A 16,526-nucleotide genomic window follows, 5' to 3' on the forward strand; every position below is an offset into this window, starting at 1 on the left:
GGCTAATTTTTGTATTTTTAGCAGAGACAGGGTTTCACCATGTTGGCCAGGCTGGTCTCAAACTCCTGACCTCGTGATCCACCTGCCTTGGCCTCCCAAAGTGTTGGGCTTACAGGCATAAGCCACCGCGCCCAGCTGTCACTTCCTAGATCATGCATCACACTACTCTTCCCCTGACCCATTCATCTCCAACCACACTGGCCCCTCAGTTTTTCAGACCACACAGGTGCCTTTGTGCTTGCTATTCCCTCTGCCTAGAATGCTCTTCCTGCAGCTACCGGTATGGCCCACTTCCTCACCTCTTCTCCTCTTGCTCAGAAGCAATCAATTTATCTCAAACACTGAAAAGAGTGCCTGACACGTATTTGTTTTGTAGACAAAAGAAACCAAGTGAAGCAATGGGAAGAAACTCATATTTTCTAGATGCCTCTTAAATGTCAGACATTGTGCTAGGTATTTGATTCCTTGTTTACCTTACCGAAGAGAAAAAGATAAGAAAAGAGAAAATCAATTTATGCAGTATAAGTAACGAAAGTAGGGAAGACACAGGTTGAGAGTTAGGCAAAGTAAATCAGAATTCTTAAAAAAAAAAAAAAGTGACTGCTGTGTTGTTACCTATACATCGGGAAGACATACCTTCCTGCTTGTTATATGATAGGCATCAGTTCTCTTAGCCCAACCATTTTAGGAACTTAGAATATTTGCTGGTGTTTAGTTATAATAGCTATTTTTATATATCAAATAATAAAAGGGTCTGAGTTTTTTTGGGGGGGCATGAGGGGAGACAGGGTCTCACTCTGTCACTCAGGCTGGAGTGGTGCAATGGTGTGATCTCAGTTCACTGTAACCTCCGCCTCCCTGGTTCAAGCGATCCTCCCACCTCAACCTCCAGAGTAGCTGGGGCCGCAGGTGTGTGCCATCATGCCCAGCTGAATTTTGTATTTTTGGTAGAGACGGGGTTTTGCCATGTTGCCCAGGCTGGTAGTCGGAGATTTTTATTTATTAAAAATGTCCAGTGTCTCATTGCCCGTTTGTTCTCAGGGGAAAGGCTCACACCCCCCATCTTAGCCCCAGGCAGGTAAGTGGGTGCTGGTGATGGGATGGCGTGACGCTCCTGCTGTGGGTGTCACCAGGAGGCTCTTTGGACCTCTGTTGTTGGGAAGGTCCTTTGGGAAGGAGTGTCACCCGGTCAGGTGGTGTGCTCCCAGTCACTAGGGGTGTACACTCGAGGTTGGGTGAACACCTGCTGGTCATGGTACCCAGTGAGTCTTGCCCAAGTGGGCAGCTGAGCAGAGGCCCTTCTGGGTCTTGGAGTCCAAAGAACTGCAGAGCAGCCCAAGGGGTGTGGGTCAATTTTGAGTGGCAGCCAAGTCAGGGAGCCCGTGTGCCTCATGTTTGGGTCTGGTTGGCTTGGCCACCACTGAAAGAAGCAATAAGTACAGGCTCCTGGTACCTGCAGATCTCCTGCAAATGGCCCAGAGAACAACCTTGAAGCCACCTTTCCCCTCCAGGGGACTGATCCTGTCCCTAATGCTGCAGTGGCGTCCAGGGATCAAGGGAACATTGCTTTGAGAACTCTCCTGCCTGTTACAGAGGCAGCACAAAGCCGGTGCCCCCTGAGCCAACACAGCACTGGGATGGCTTTTTAGGAGAGAACTCTGTTGGTGACAGTCACATCTCAAATATAATAGCTGATTTTAAAAGCCAGCAGCAACGAAGCCATATACCTGAGTACAGGTGGCAGTTGCAGAGAGCCATGGGCTGGAGAGGGTCAGATGGGGCCTCCCACAGGGGGATCCTGGGGGCGCTGCAGCTCAGAGTGACTCCTAGCTCTGTCACTGGCAGGGCGACCCCTTCATTCTGGAGCCTTAGCTCTGAAAGCCCCCAGTGGGGGTGCCCTTTCAGATGCCCCCTCTCCATTTCAAAGGCTCTGATTCTCGATCTTGAAGCCAAATGCAGCACGGACACTCGACTTCCGTTTCCACTGGGACGGATGGAGGTCTCCTTTCTAGCCCCAGCCCAGGCGGCCAAGCCCATCCTGGCGTCAGAACATGCTGAGCACATTTTGTAGGGTGGCACCTTTTTATCCAAGTTACTAGCTACACATCAGTGTTTAAAGAGAAAAACGTGACCTTTCATTTCTTTTTCTTGAAACTTGAGGAAACAGGATACATACTACTGATTTGATTTTTTCTTAAAGAAAACTAAATTCGTAACTGCAGAGTGCTAGAGGTGTGTATTTTTCATACAGTGCGGGGAAAGTATTTGTGCTGCTTTTTGGAGATGGACTGGAATGTCTGGTTTCTGTCCCCGGGCCCGGCAGCTATGTCTATTTTCTGTAGAAGGTGCCACAGTGAGACCCGGAGCCACCCCTTCCTGCCTTGGCACTGTTTAGAGCTGGGAGCCTATGGACTCTCGGCCTGTTTCTACCTTCTATTCAACCACTCTGATGTGGGGAGACAAAAAATAATAGAACTTTTTGATACAGTGGTAGAAACATTGATTTGAACTATTTTAGTAGAAGGAGTACCAAACAAGACTCTGATAGTGTATACTTTGAGCTAGATAAATAAAGGCCTCTTTTTGAGCCTCCTGGCCAACGACAATGACAGAAACAAACGTCCAGTGTCAAAAAAGAAGTTAAGAAATCCTCGCATAGGACAAATTTCTCATGTTAGAGATGAACACACTGAAGACCACACAAACTGACCAACCCCAGATCTGACTACTTGTCCAGGAGCCGGTTATAGACAATTCTTTATAAAATAATTGAAAAAAGCAAAAATAAACAAACAAACAAAATTAAATACACTGTGAAGGTCGCCACCTGCTGGTGGAAGGCTGTTGTCATGTTGGAGTGAAACAACTATTAATAGCATGTGCAACCCTAGAGTTTCTCACTCATTGACCAGGACCCCAAAATGTGCATTTCTGACATGTTCTCAGGTGATGCTGACGCTGCTGGTTCAGAGAACATGCTTGAGAACTACTGAGATAACCCAGTCATCTATGTTTCAATCACCTTCTGTATGGATTCTGAGAAACTTCTATTCTTACCCAAAGATGGCGTTCTCCGGGATAATCCTGGTTCCTTTCCTTTATCACTGTTCAAGTTTAGGGTTATCTGTGTTTTTATTTGCTAAATTTGGCTACCTTCCTCAAGTTCTACTCTTTTTCTTAAAAAAGAAACTAAATTTTGTTAGTTTATGCACAATATTAAGATGGACATTTTACTGTGTTCCTCTTATATCATATTATATACTTAAAGTTAAGTAGTTAAGGATGATCTATTGTTTCAGTATAACTGTAGCCCCAATCATTACCCCCATGGCAAGTTCTATAATATCAATATTCACCATTCTATCTCCATGTTACAGCTACAAAGTGACCTACCAATAAGGAGTTACTTTTATTGTAAAGTTAATCTAAATAATTTGTCTGGATTTTCCTAGAAGCTCTGCTTTTTGATTTTAGATGAATTGATTCTTCTTCCATTTCTTCATTTACACCATTCTGTTTGCATGTTTTAACTGGGATTTTTCTAGCAGTTCTCACATTTGACATTAGATAGATGATACAGAGGAACATTAAATCTGTTTCCCATAAACGATGAATTATGGACTGAAAAAGAGCTTTTATGTGAGAAGAGATGGTGACTTGAGAATAGTGTTGAGTTCCAGAACGGATTTTCTGTTCATTACACTGAAAACGTTGACATTTTCTTTTCTCTGATTGTAATGTCTGCCTTTTGCTTGTTATTCTGATTAGCATGTTTGATTGTAGAAGGTAGCTAATATATTTTGTTTGGTGGAAGAAGAATCGTAAACACAGTGGATAGTATTTGTGTTGGGTAACTGCTGGCAATATCAGGTGAACCAATCATAAATGTTGGAAAATATAGAGTCTGTTACCTTTCAAGACTTCATATTAAAACATTGTCCCTCCCTTACTTCATCTTACAGCAACGTTTACTTAGATATGGAATCCATTTCAAATAACCTGTGGAAATACAACCGCTATCGCTATATCATGACCTACCTCGAGAAGCCCTGGCTGCCCCCACCTCTCATCCTGCTGAGCCACGTGGGCCTTCTCCTCCGCCGCCTGTGCTGTCATCGAGCTCCTCACGACCAAGAAGAAGGTGACGTTGGATTAAGTAAGTTGTTCTGTGTGAGGCAGGAGGAAGAGAGCAAAAAGTACAGATTCAAGGCAAAGATGCACCGGAGTATTATAAGTTAAGTTCAGGGCACTGGGGGGCTCTGGGAGTTCCCTGACAATAGAATATCAGCTGATGCCCTGGGTCTAAGTAAATATACTGACCTCATTATGAGGTCGCAGTGCCTTTTGCCAAGATGAACGGATACTTAGAAAGGAATAGGTAGGAAGAGAATCTCTGCTTGATTGTGTAAAGGCTTTAGGTTACATGGAAAACCTGTGTTTTCTCTGCTGACCAGAGAACTCATCAGAATAACTCCTAGAGAGTAGTCATGTGACCTGTACTGTTCTCCTTGTTGTGGAAGATGGAATTCAGACAGAATGGAGTTACAGAAGGCCTTGGGGTCTGAGAGAAAAGATAAGTAAAGCTGGGCTTAACTTATTAACCAGAGTCATGGTCCTCTGATTCTCTAATCTACTGAGCATGGAGGTGATTCTGAAATGGATGTTTCTTATTTTCAAGAACCTCAACTCAAAGACTGGTTGCAGTAGTGCATGCCTGTAGTCCTAGCTACTCAGGAGGCTGAGGCACAAGAATTGCTTGAGCTCAGAAGTTTAAAGCTGGGGTGCGCCATGATCGTGCCTGTGAATAGCCACTGCACTTCAGCCTGGGCAACACTGTGAGTCAGGATGTGGAAATAGGGATTCTGACTTCTGTTTTTTCAAAGCATAAGCCTATGTATTTTGAGGTTTTCCTAATTCATCTTGTTTAGCCAGATCTTCACTGCATGATATGACTATCATACTAATTGTTGTCAGAGAACATTGCGTTTGGTGGTTTTACAAATCTTCTGTAGTTCCTATCAAGCAATTCCACAGTTGGTACCAGGCCCATTTCTAGATAGTTCCCAGAAATACAGGAAGCAGGTGGCATAAATACACAATCCTTTTCCCAATTCCTAAATCTAAAATACCTCTGAAAACTGAAAGGCTTTTTTCTTCATAAATTGAGGAAAGACTTATTTGGCAAAAAATGGCTGATAAGAATTGATGTGAAGCCATTTATTTTCTTTATTTCTTGGAGTATGAACATTCATTGATGTTGCTGAAGAAAATAGTAATATGTTTGATTTTAGGGATTGCTTTAACCTTAACTAGGGATTTCACTTCATTTATGATATATTCACTATATTAACTTTCTGAAACTAGAAAAGAACAGTTCTGAATTCTAAAATACTCTGGATTACAGGAGTTTCAGCTAAGGGACAGTGGGCTGTTTATGTGTTTAGGTGGGTCCTTAGGGGGACAGGTCATCCCCTGCAGTATATTATGGGGTTGACAGAGTGATATGCTTTTGCTGGTGGTAGGTGACTCTGTGACGTATTTTTTCTCCTCCTAAGTCACTTTGAAGATTTTTTCTTTTCTGTTTCATACCCCACTCCCTGACCAAGAGATTCAGCCTTTGTGCGAAAGCCAAAGCATAACTGAAGTTAACTTGAAGGCTTATAATTATACTGTAAATTTCAGGCTGCTAGTAGAGAGACGTCCCACGCTTTGGCTGCAGAACCATTGCAACCTAATAGCAGAGTGTGAATTGCTTGATAAATCCTGGAATTGAGTAGGATTTGCCCAGACTTCCTAGTACCACATGAAAGAACGTTTCCTGGGTTTACCTTGGTCTGTGCTTATAGGATGATTTCATAAAAACTCGAGTAAAGTTTACAATGAATTCACCCTGAGCTTTCTGGAACATTCTTGAATTTTCGTAACATTGCTTCTGATCCTTTATATTGAGGATAAAGACATTTACACAAGGGGCGGCAGTGCCACCTTGCGGACAATTACAGGAAAGCACCACATACTGCAAGCTGCACCTGTCATTGGAATTACTCTGGATTGTTTGCTCTCAGGGACCCACATAAGGTTCATATCATGACACCTGTGAAGTTTCTTGCTCATAGGAGATTCTTCAATGAAAGAAGACTTTAGAGTTGGGTAGGGGATGGAAGATACCGAATCTTTTCAGTGTCTGAAAAAATTTTTTCTGCCTTTTAAATCAGAAAGCACTGTATACCTGAGTTGTGAATACATTTTACAGCTGAATAATACTTTTAGCCATGTTTTCAATTTAAAATTAAGTTTTTTTTGTCTTTTTTTCAGAAAATAATGTAACAATTGCATTTTAAATAAATTCTGGAGAACCATGTTAGTTCTTTTTGTCCTAATGTAAGCAAAACCATTCAAGAAAGAGAACTTTCCAATTTAATCCTTTTAGCAGCATCATTTCATTTATATATTTTCTAAGTATTATAAACTTGCTTAAAAGATGGTATATTATTCTATTAGGCAGGAGTGAAAGCCAAAGTAATAGACCAAATGTGAATGCTGGAGTTTGATGAAGAATTGCGTTAGCCTTATAATGTCACTTAGTAATGTGTCTTTTTAATGAGTTATTTATAATTGTGTCAGAGAAGGTATACAGCCGTGATTGGCCATTGAGTGGTAATAATAACATCTCATTCTTCAGTAGAAGGACTTAGTATGCACAAACTCTGTGTAACAAGGTAAAACTTTCTTATACTTACTGGATTAATTTCAACAGACTGCCTTCTTCTAATCTTGCATTTAACCTATTGGTTATTTACTGTCATTGTAATAGCTAAAAGAGTTGGAAGAGAGGCTGATTAGTGAGTACAAATATGCACTTTGATAGAAGAAATAAGACCTAGTGTTCAATAGTTCGGTAGGGTTTTTGTTGTTCTTGTTGTTGTTTTTAGAGATGGGGTCTTGCTCTGTTGCCCAGGCTGGAGTGCAGTGGAGCGATCTCGGCTCACTGTAACCTCTGCCTCCTGGGTTCAAATGTTTCTCCCACCTCAGCCTCCTGAATAGCTGGGATTATAGGCATGGACCACCACACCTAGCTAATTTTTGTTTGTTTGTTTGTTTTAAGGAGTGGAGAGTTTAATAGGCAAATAAGGAGGAAGCTCCCCCATACAGAGACAGAGGGAGGGGGGCTCCAAAGCCGAGAAAGGAAACCCCCAATTTTTGTATTTTTGATAGAGGTGGGGTTTCACCATGTTGGCCAGACTGGTCTTGAACTCCTGGTCTCAAGTGATCCAACCTGCTTCAGCCTCCCAAAGTGCTGGGATTACAGGCATGAGCTACCATGCCCTGCCATCAGTAGTTTGACTACAGTTAAAATTAATTGATTATACATTTCAAAATAGCTAGAAGAGAATAATTCAAATGTTTCTATCTTAAAGGACAGGTAAATATTTAAGGTGATCTACTTCAGCCTCCTGAGTAGCTGTGACTACAGGCTTATGCCACCAATTGCCCTGATTTGATTATATGAATGTATCAAATTATCACATGTATCTCGAAAATATGTACATCTAATATGAATCAATTAAAATTTAATTAATTTTAGAAAGCGTTGGCAGAGAGAAAAGAAGACAATCAGATTCCCCATTTTCATAGAAATGCAGTGAATTTTTGTTAAATGTGAAAACATTCCTACCTGTGAAAATATTGAAGAGAAAGAATTCTACATATGAGTCATTTTCAAAGAATGAATAGGAGAGACCCAGGCTGGTGTTTCCAGTTCTTTCTTTTCTTTTCCTTTTTTGAGACAGAGTCTCGCTTTGTAGCCCATGCTGGAGTGTAGTGGCGTGATCACGGCTCCTGCAGCCTTGACCTCCCAGGCTCAAGCCATCCTCCTTCCTCAACTTCCTGCATAGCTGGGACCACAGGCGCCTAGCTAATTTTTAAATTATTTTGTAGAGAGAGAGTCTGCCTATGTTGTCCAGGCTGGTTTCTAATTCCTGAGCTCAAGGGATCCACCCCCCTCAGCCTCCTAAAGTGTTGGGATTACAGGTGTGAGCCACTGCGCCCGGCTTCCAGTTGTTTGTTGGTGCTGTTTCTGCATTAATATTAGAAATAGTTTGACAAGGTGACAAACTTTTATCACAACAGGCTACTGTTTCTCATTTTCAATACAAGTGGAAGAAAAGCCACTCATGCCCTGAGATGAATAATGATTCTTTCTGTGTTTCATACTTATTTCTATAGAACTCTACCTGAGTAAGGAGGATCTGAAAAAACTTCATGATTTTGAGGAGCAGTGTGTGGAAAAATACTTCCATGAGAAGATGGAAGTTGTGAACTGTAGTTGTGAGGAACGAATCCGAGTGACATCGGAAAGGTAAAATATATAAATCTTTTCCATTCTGAAACCACTACCAAAACGTGATTCTACTAGAATATCTAAAGGAGTAGAAAGATATACTTTCAAATCCCAGAGATTTGCGTTCTTCATAATTTGAAATATTTACTAACATAGAATATTCATGTAATCAAAGTATATTTATTGAGCATCTACTATATTCCAGGCACTCTTTTAGTTACTAGGAGTAAGTGGTTAATAAGACACAATAATCCTTGTCCTCATGGGACTTACCTTCATGCGTGCATGTGTGTGTGTGCATGTGTGTAGGTGGTGAGAGAAATGAAGTGGGTGGAGAACAAAACCTTAGCAAGGAAACACAAAAATAAATTTGTAATTTAATATCAGGCAGTAAAAGGCCTATAAAGAAAAACAAAGTAGTTGGAGAGAATAGGAGATGATGGTGGTGTGAAATCCAGCGGAGTTGGGGGTTGAGTGGACTGTTTAGATGGTCTGGTCCTAGAAGGCCGCTCTGAGGGATTGGAGTAGAGGCCTGAAGGAAGTGAGGCAGTGGGCCAGGCAGGGGCGTCTGGTGAAATAGCGCCCCTGGCGGAAGGAACAGCAAGCGCAGCCGCCTGAGGCAGCACTTTGTGTCTGGCCGCACGCGGCCAGAGTGGGGAAGGGGGAGGTAGATGGAGGGTGCTGGTTGGATGGGGAGCCGTGGGATTCTCAGGGCATCTGACCGGAGGTGGTTGTGCAGTGGAGTTAGCGGCTGCTTCATTGAAGTGGGTGAAGAGAGAATAGGAGAAGCTGAAACTGCAATTACAGGTGGCTTTTGGGAGAAGTGTTACTGTGCAGGGAAGCATGATAAGGTACGGGGACCTGGTGAGGTTTTTTTGTTGGCTTTTGTTTCCTGTGGCGATACATGAAACAGCATGGTCCTGGAAATGATCCACCAGCAAGGGAGAAACTCAGGAGCAGGAGGGAGGAGGCCATTTGCTGAAGAGAAGTCCCTGAGAAGCTGGGAAAATGGAGGGTCTCGGCCCTGAAGCGGGGGAATGGGACGCGATATGGCCAGAATAGATGGGAATGCAGACAGGGTTGGGGGGCACCCAGGTCTTGAGGCAAAGTCGTTGACTGGGTGTGCCTGTGGGTGGGATTTTGAGGGAGGCAGGCGGTATGGGGGGTATTCAGAGGTTTGAGGAAGGAGGAGGAGATGTATTGGAGAGACTGAACATATTAGGAAGCTATAATGTGATCTGAGTTACTGTGGATTTATTACGAATTGTGGGTGCATGGCATTGTGTGAAAATACAGAAGGCTATATGTGATGAAATGCACTTTTTTAAAACACAGAATTGTTCTTGTAAACGGAAGCAAATTGACAGAAGTTAAATGTGTTCCTTCATTTTTGAACATACATGGAACTGACTATGGCGTATTATACCTAATTATGCATGTTTTTTTCTGATGTGCATATATCAGATAGAGTGATGTGAATCCTTAAATATGGCTTTACTTAAACTGAATCACATGAAGAACTTTCTAAATGGTTCACGATGGGCGTAAGTCGTGTTTATATAAACCTGGACTTCTCTCTTGGTACCATATTTATATAAATCTGTGTTTCTGTGTCTGACTGAATTTCAGATCAAATTTAATATTGAGAAAAAATTGAGTATCAAAGTTTGAGCCCACAAAATGTGATTTCACCTACATAATATCTTTAGTCCATAGTTACATGAATTTCTCTTTCCTTCTTCTACACGTTCTGCCCCCCTTTATAGCTATGCTCACTGATTGCAACAGGCAAGCTTGGTTATCCGTTTTGTGTGAAGCATAGACCCATATTAGGAGCGTACGGAGCTGGGATGAAGTCCTACTTCAGGCACTTACTAGTTATATGGACATGGGCAAATTTGCTGAACCCCTTTGAGTCTTGGTTTTCTTTTTTCTTTACTTTCTTTTTTGAGACGGAGTCTCACTCTGTCGCCAGGCTGGAGTGCAGTGGCATGATCTCAGCTCACTGCAACCTCTGCCTCCCACATTCAAGTGAGTCTCCTGCCTCAGCCTCCCGAGTAACTGGGATTACAGGTGTGTGCCACCACACCCGGCTAATTTTTTGCATTTTTAGTAGAGATGGGGTTTCACAGTGTTAGCCAGGATGCTCTCCATCTCCTGACCTGCCCACCTCAGCCTCCCAAATGCTGGGATTACAGGTGTAATCCACCGTGCTCGGCCATTTTCTTATTTGTAAAATAGACATGGAGGCTGGGCAAGGTGGCCCACTCCTGTAATCCCAACACTTTCGGAGGCCAAGGCAGGTGAATCCCTTGACATCAGGAGCTCAACACTAGCCTGGCCAACATGGCAAAACCCCATCTCTACTAAAAATACAAAGAAAATTAGCTGGGAGTGGTGGCACATGCCTGTAGTCCCAGCTACTCAGGAGGCTGAGGCAGGACAATCGCTTGAACCCAGGAGGCGGAGGTTGCAGTGAGCTGAAATCGCACCACTGCACTCCAGCCTGGGCAGGAGAATGAGACTGTGTCTCAAACAAACAAACAAATAAACAAACCATGGAAATAGCCCTACCTCTTAGAAATGTTGTGATGATTAAATGAGATAATATAGATGAACTGTGTGGCAGAGTGCTGACTCATAGAAAGGGTACAATGAAAGTTATCTATTATTAAGTAAAAGTGGGCCTCTCAAATTTGTGAGTATAATTTCTTTTTAAATACAAATTTCCCTCCAACCCTTAAGGAAAGGGGAATGAACAGATAAGATTATGAACTGGGATAAGTTTATGGAGAGCTGGTTACTCTAAACTAAGGAAGGATTTTAGGTGGTCAGAGATATGGACGGATTTACCTTCAGTAATGGTGTGGATTTGAGGGGTCAGAATAGGAACCAGGAAGACCATTTGAGAGAACAGTGCAGCGCACTGATGTGTCCACAACTTTGCCAAGGTTGGTGGTGGTGGGATTGAAAGGAAGGGGTGAATATGACATTTAGAAAGAACAATTCATTAGGCATGTTAAAGATCAGATGTGGAGCTAAGGGAGAGCATAGAGTCCAGCACGACTTTCAGACCAGAGTGGGGTAATCAGGTAAAAGCTGGCACCACCGAGATAAAGAAGGCATAGGAGGTATGAGGAGAAAGCAATGAGGTTTAGATTTCTTGAGCTGAGATTCTTGTAATATATTTAGCCAGAGATGTTCAGGAGGCTTTGGATGTGTGCATCTCAAGGCCCTGGGGAGCATTTGCACTAGTGGAGGAGCTCATCTGCTTATTGGGACAGTCAACTGTAGGAGTCACTTGCCTACTGTAGGAAACTAAAAGTATGACAGAGGAAGCGATTATGCCCAGGAAGCAAGAGTGAGGGAACCTAGTGAGCTGAGAGTTAAATCCCGGGAGGCGCCAACACCTGTAATGGGCAAAGAAAGAGAAACTCATGAAGAAGACCATAAATAACCATTCAGAGGAGTATAAAGAGAACTAGAAGAAGGTGGTATCATAAGCTAAGGGAACACAGAGTGAAAATTGAGAACCAGACATTTATAAACCAGTAATTCAATGATAAAATCCTAAAAACATTAACCATCATAAAGCATTGTATTTCTCTTGGATTCTTTTCTTGGGATTTGAGTAGAGGGTTAGAAGTTAAATGGATATGTACCTTCTGAAAATTATGTGTACTTCCAAGAGGTTTAGAATTTGGTTATGAAGCTCTAATTTATTATTATTATTATTATTATTTTAGGTAGAGTCTTGCTCTGTCGCCCAGGCTGATATACAGTGGAGTGATCAGAGCTCATGCAGTCTTGAACTTCTGGGCTCAAACAATCCTCCTGCCTCAGCCTTCCAAGTAGCTAGGACTATAGGCACATGCTACCACGCTGAGCTAATTTTTAATTTTTTAATTTTTGTAGAAGCAGGGTCTTGCTAATGCTGCCCAGGCTGGTCTTGAACTCCTGGCCTCAAGCAACCCATCTACCTCAGTCTCCCAAAGTGCTGGGATTACAGGCATGAGTTACTGCATCTGAGCCTGCAGCTCTAATTAAACTTCAAAATGCAATCCATTTTCCCTCTTGATGGAGCTATCTCAGTGGCACTGTTTTTATACTGTCATCTTTGTTGAGGTCATTTGTGGGGACCTCATAAATGAGGTATGGGAAAGAGGTGAGAATATTTCCTGAGGTAACTAAGAAATAGTTTGAAGAGGGAGGGGAAGAAGGTTCGGAGGATTTTGCATGTTAGCCTACCTCTGAAGAAGAGATTGCTATATCCTCCTAGAATCAAGTGAGTTGTGACAGTGGAAAAAGAGAACATAACGAGGCTGTTTTAAATCTTACTTTCCCTATTTGGGACTCTAACTTCTTTTTTGATCCTAGTAGTGTAAGTCAGCTTTTCCCTTTCTCTGTTCTGTGCAGTAAGATGCTTTTAGGTATTTTTCCACATTAAGCATGTCTTGGTACATTATATTTGGGAAATACTGTGGTTTTAAAAAGTATAAACACTGTAACATAATGTGCCTTGTAATTTGTCAGTACAGAGTTATAGCTTAAGCAGGTCCTACCACTATATGACCATGAAACCTTATTGAGTAACATCTGTGACACCTCCCAGCATGAGAGTTGTTGGCGTAGCTCGTGTAGTACTTCATGGTACTCTCGGAATCCCCAAAAGAATTTGCCTAGATCCTAGGTGAGTTGGTGAGAGGTACCAGAAGGCGATGGTCAATGCCACTGAATATGGAGTCGGCCTGTCTGGGTTTGATTCCTGACGTTTTCATGGGCCATGTGACTCTGGCTATGTGACCTAACCCCCTTTTTTTTTTTTAGACGGAGTTTCGCTCTTGTTGCCCAGGCTGGAGTGCAAATGGCATGATCTCAGCTCACTGCAACCTCTGCCCCCTGGGTTCAGGTGATTCTCCTGCCTCAGCCTCCCGTGTAGCTGGGATTACAGGTGCCTGCCACCATGCCCGGCTAATTTTGTTTTTTTTTTTGTAAAGACGAGGTTTCACCATATTGGCCAGGCTGGTCTTGAACTCCTGACCTTAGATGATCCACCTGCCTCAGCCTCCCAAAGTGCTGGGATTACAGGCATGAGCCTCCGTGCCTGGCCAAGCCAAGCTCTTTTCTATGAAAGGATAATAGTAATGCCTACCTTATAGAGTTGTTACATGGATTAAATAAAATAGTACAGGTAGATCTTTATAAAATGCTTGGCTCATAGTGAGCACTCAGTGAATATGGTGATTTTCCTGATGACTGTAATTGTACTTGCTGTTATCTCATTTTAAGGCATCTTGCCTAAAGGCCCATAATAAAACAATTACCATTCTCATCTTTCTTCCGTCCTCGTACCTTGCTTGGAAGAAACTAAAATGATAAATTTTATGTGTCAGAATGACTGAAAGACTAGATTAAATTAATGTCACTGGTGGTCCAGCAATATAATTAAAATATGTTTCACAGGACATCAAGTTTTAGAAATTAAGTGCCTGTAAAAGCAAGGGACCTGATTTGAGGGTGACCAGGTTATTTGTCTAACAGGTTTCTATTGTAGCGTGTTACCTGTGGCTGTGAATAGTTGCTGGTTTCTATTGTATCATTCGATGTGACTGCTGCTAATGGAACTTAATGAGTCTCCATTACTGGTGTTCAGACTGTACTGTTTTTGAATTAGATGAAACAGTGCACTGGATGGAGAGGCTCTAATTAAGCGTATTTGGAAGGGAGTATACATATATTTTGTGCTGTTTCCCACATCATCCTTGCCAGTTCTAATTTTGCAGATTCCAGAAGGTCAGGAAGCATTTGTTAAGCCTCTATTGAGTTATAGAAGTTGAATTCTATAGCAGAAGCAAAAAAAGAGGGTTCTACTCACATAGAATATAATAAAAATGGAAGATGCCACTCTTTTTATTCTTTAATTTCTATTTACAAAGGTCCCAGAAAGAGGAAGTGGAAAATCTTTCTTTCAATCCCTGTGACTTGAGATGTGTTCTAAAGATGGGAAGTCTAACACTATTTTGGGAAGTACTTGTTACAGCTGAGTGTTAAACTCTTCATGGCATAATCACGACTTCTCCCTGCCCCCAGATAAGAGCAGGAATCATTTTTCATTTCTGCAATGGTCATGTCAGCCATGACACAGTTGGTTACATTCCCTCCCACGCTGTTTTTTTACTTTAATCTTGTTTATCAAAGATTTTCATTGTTGAGAAACTGAAACTATACCTCCTCTCCCCCAAACAATAGAACAAGGGAAGAAAAGAAAGAAAAAAACAATGTGATATGCCAGAGTTCACTATGAAAATTTTGGCTTTTTAAAATTTAGTCTTCTACATATTTCCAGTTAAAATGATACTATTTTGTATCCTGTTTTTTTTTCCACTCTTACGCATCAAAAATATTTTCTCCAATTAATTACATATACTTTGTAAATATATTTTAACTGTTATTTCTTCACTTAAAAATTTTATACCAATTTAAAAAACATAATACCGAACATACTAGACATCCCCAGCCCTGCCTCTACCACCAGAAATAGCCTTATAAAATAATTATCAACAATGTGAGTATGATTTTTAATGGCTGCATAATATTCTGTCTCATAATATAACAAATATCTGTCTGTTTTAGCATAGTAAGATTACATTTCCTTTATATTTATTGTGTCCCTATGTTCCATCCTTGCTATCACGGAATTGTTTCACCTTTTCTTTTTTAAATAAAACGAATGCTGTTATGATATAGATGAACTCATTATTATCTTAATTTTCATCTCTGATTGCCTAATGAGGTTGATGATTTTACTGGGTTTTCTTACCTTTTGTATTTTATCTTTTCATCTGTTCGTATCCTTGGGAGTCTTGGTAATTTTTTTTCCCTCAATAAATATGAAAGTTTTTGCTTAATCAAGGGATATCAATGCCTCATTAAATTTATTAGAATACTAGTTTTCCCATTTATTTTTGTTTTAAACTTTTGTATTCTATTTTCTCATACAAGTTTCTTTTTATGTAATCAACTCATACATGTTGTAATTTATTCCGTTGCTAGTGAAGTTTAGATAGCTGCATTAGTTTCCCAGGGCTGCTGCAGCAAAATACCAAAAACTGGGTGTCTTAGGATAACAGAACTTTATTGTCTCATACTTCTGGAAGCTAGAAGTCCAAAATCAAGGTGTCACTATCCTTCCTTGCCTCTTCTAGCTTCTGGTGTTTGCTGGCAACCGTGGGTGTTCCTTGGCTTATAGATGCATCACTCCAGTCATATGGCCATTTTATCCCTGTGTGTCTTCACATCGTCTTCCTTCTGTGTGTGTCCATGTCAGAATTTCACGTTATAAGGACACCAGTCATACTGGATTAGGGTTCAGCCTGATTATCACATTTTAACTTGATTACTCTATCAATATCTGATTTCTAAATCAGGTCACATTCTATGGTTCTGGGGTTAAGGCTTCAACATATCCTTTTTGGGGGATACAAAACCAACCTCATCCGTATACAGAGATAATTACAAGGAAATGTACAGACATATAGTAACCATCTCTCAATTAAATTAATCTTTACTTTTTTTTTTTTTTTTGAGATGGAATCTTTTTCTGTCACCCAGGCTGGAGTACAGTGGCATGATCTGGGCTCACTGCAACCTCCGCCTCAGTCTCCTGAGTAGCAGGGATTATAGGTGCCCGCCACCATGCCAAGCTAATTTTTGTATTTTTAGTAGAGATGCGGTTTTAACATGTTGGCCAGGCTGGTCGCGAACTCTTGACTTCAAGTGATCCACCCGCCTCCCACAGTGCTGGGATTACAGGCCTGAGCCATTGCACCTGGACTAATTGTTACATTTAATTCAATTTGCTCGCAACTTATATTTACATTTGAATAGGTGAAGATGCGTTGTGTTGCTTTTACATGAATCAGTGACTGAACATCATAATCTTCAGTTAAAGTATTCAAACAACTTTAAAAATTTGCATTAGGCTTTTTCTGAATATAGGTCTTCTAAAATGGATTTTGTTTGAAACTTGGGAAGCCTGTTTGAACAGTAGAGTTAGAGATTTTTTTTTTTTTAATTTTAAAGATCCGTGTTTTTTTCTTCTTAATTACATATTTGATTATTGATTCTGTTTCTATCATTCTTTCTTCCTCAGGATCTCCTATACACATTAAAATTGTACAATGCT

The 16,526-nt window shown here is 41.2% G+C and overlaps 1 protein-coding gene across 3 annotated transcripts in view; it reads left to right on the plus strand.

The window, feature by feature from the left end:
- TRPM6 (transient receptor potential cation channel, subfamily M, member 6) overlaps positions 1 to 16,526 on the plus strand; it is a 187,959-nt gene that overhangs the window by 132,282 nt on the left and 39,151 nt on the right. For all 3 annotated transcript variants that reach the window (XM_011968246.1, XM_011968247.1, XM_011968248.1), the window contains exons 24-25: positions 3,963 to 4,156; positions 8,227 to 8,359. In XM_011968246.1, coding sequence (XP_011823636.1) covers positions 3,963 to 4,156; positions 8,227 to 8,359 — 327 coding nt within the window. The remainder of the gene's footprint in view (positions 1 to 3,962; positions 4,157 to 8,226; positions 8,360 to 16,526) is intronic.

This window comes from Mandrillus leucophaeus, unplaced genomic scaffold, assembly GCF_000951045.1.
Source record: "Mandrillus leucophaeus isolate KB7577 unplaced genomic scaffold, Mleu.le_1.0 Scaffold833, whole genome shotgun sequence".
In the NCBI taxonomy this organism is placed as follows: Eukaryota; Metazoa; Chordata; class Mammalia; order Primates; family Cercopithecidae; genus Mandrillus; species Mandrillus leucophaeus.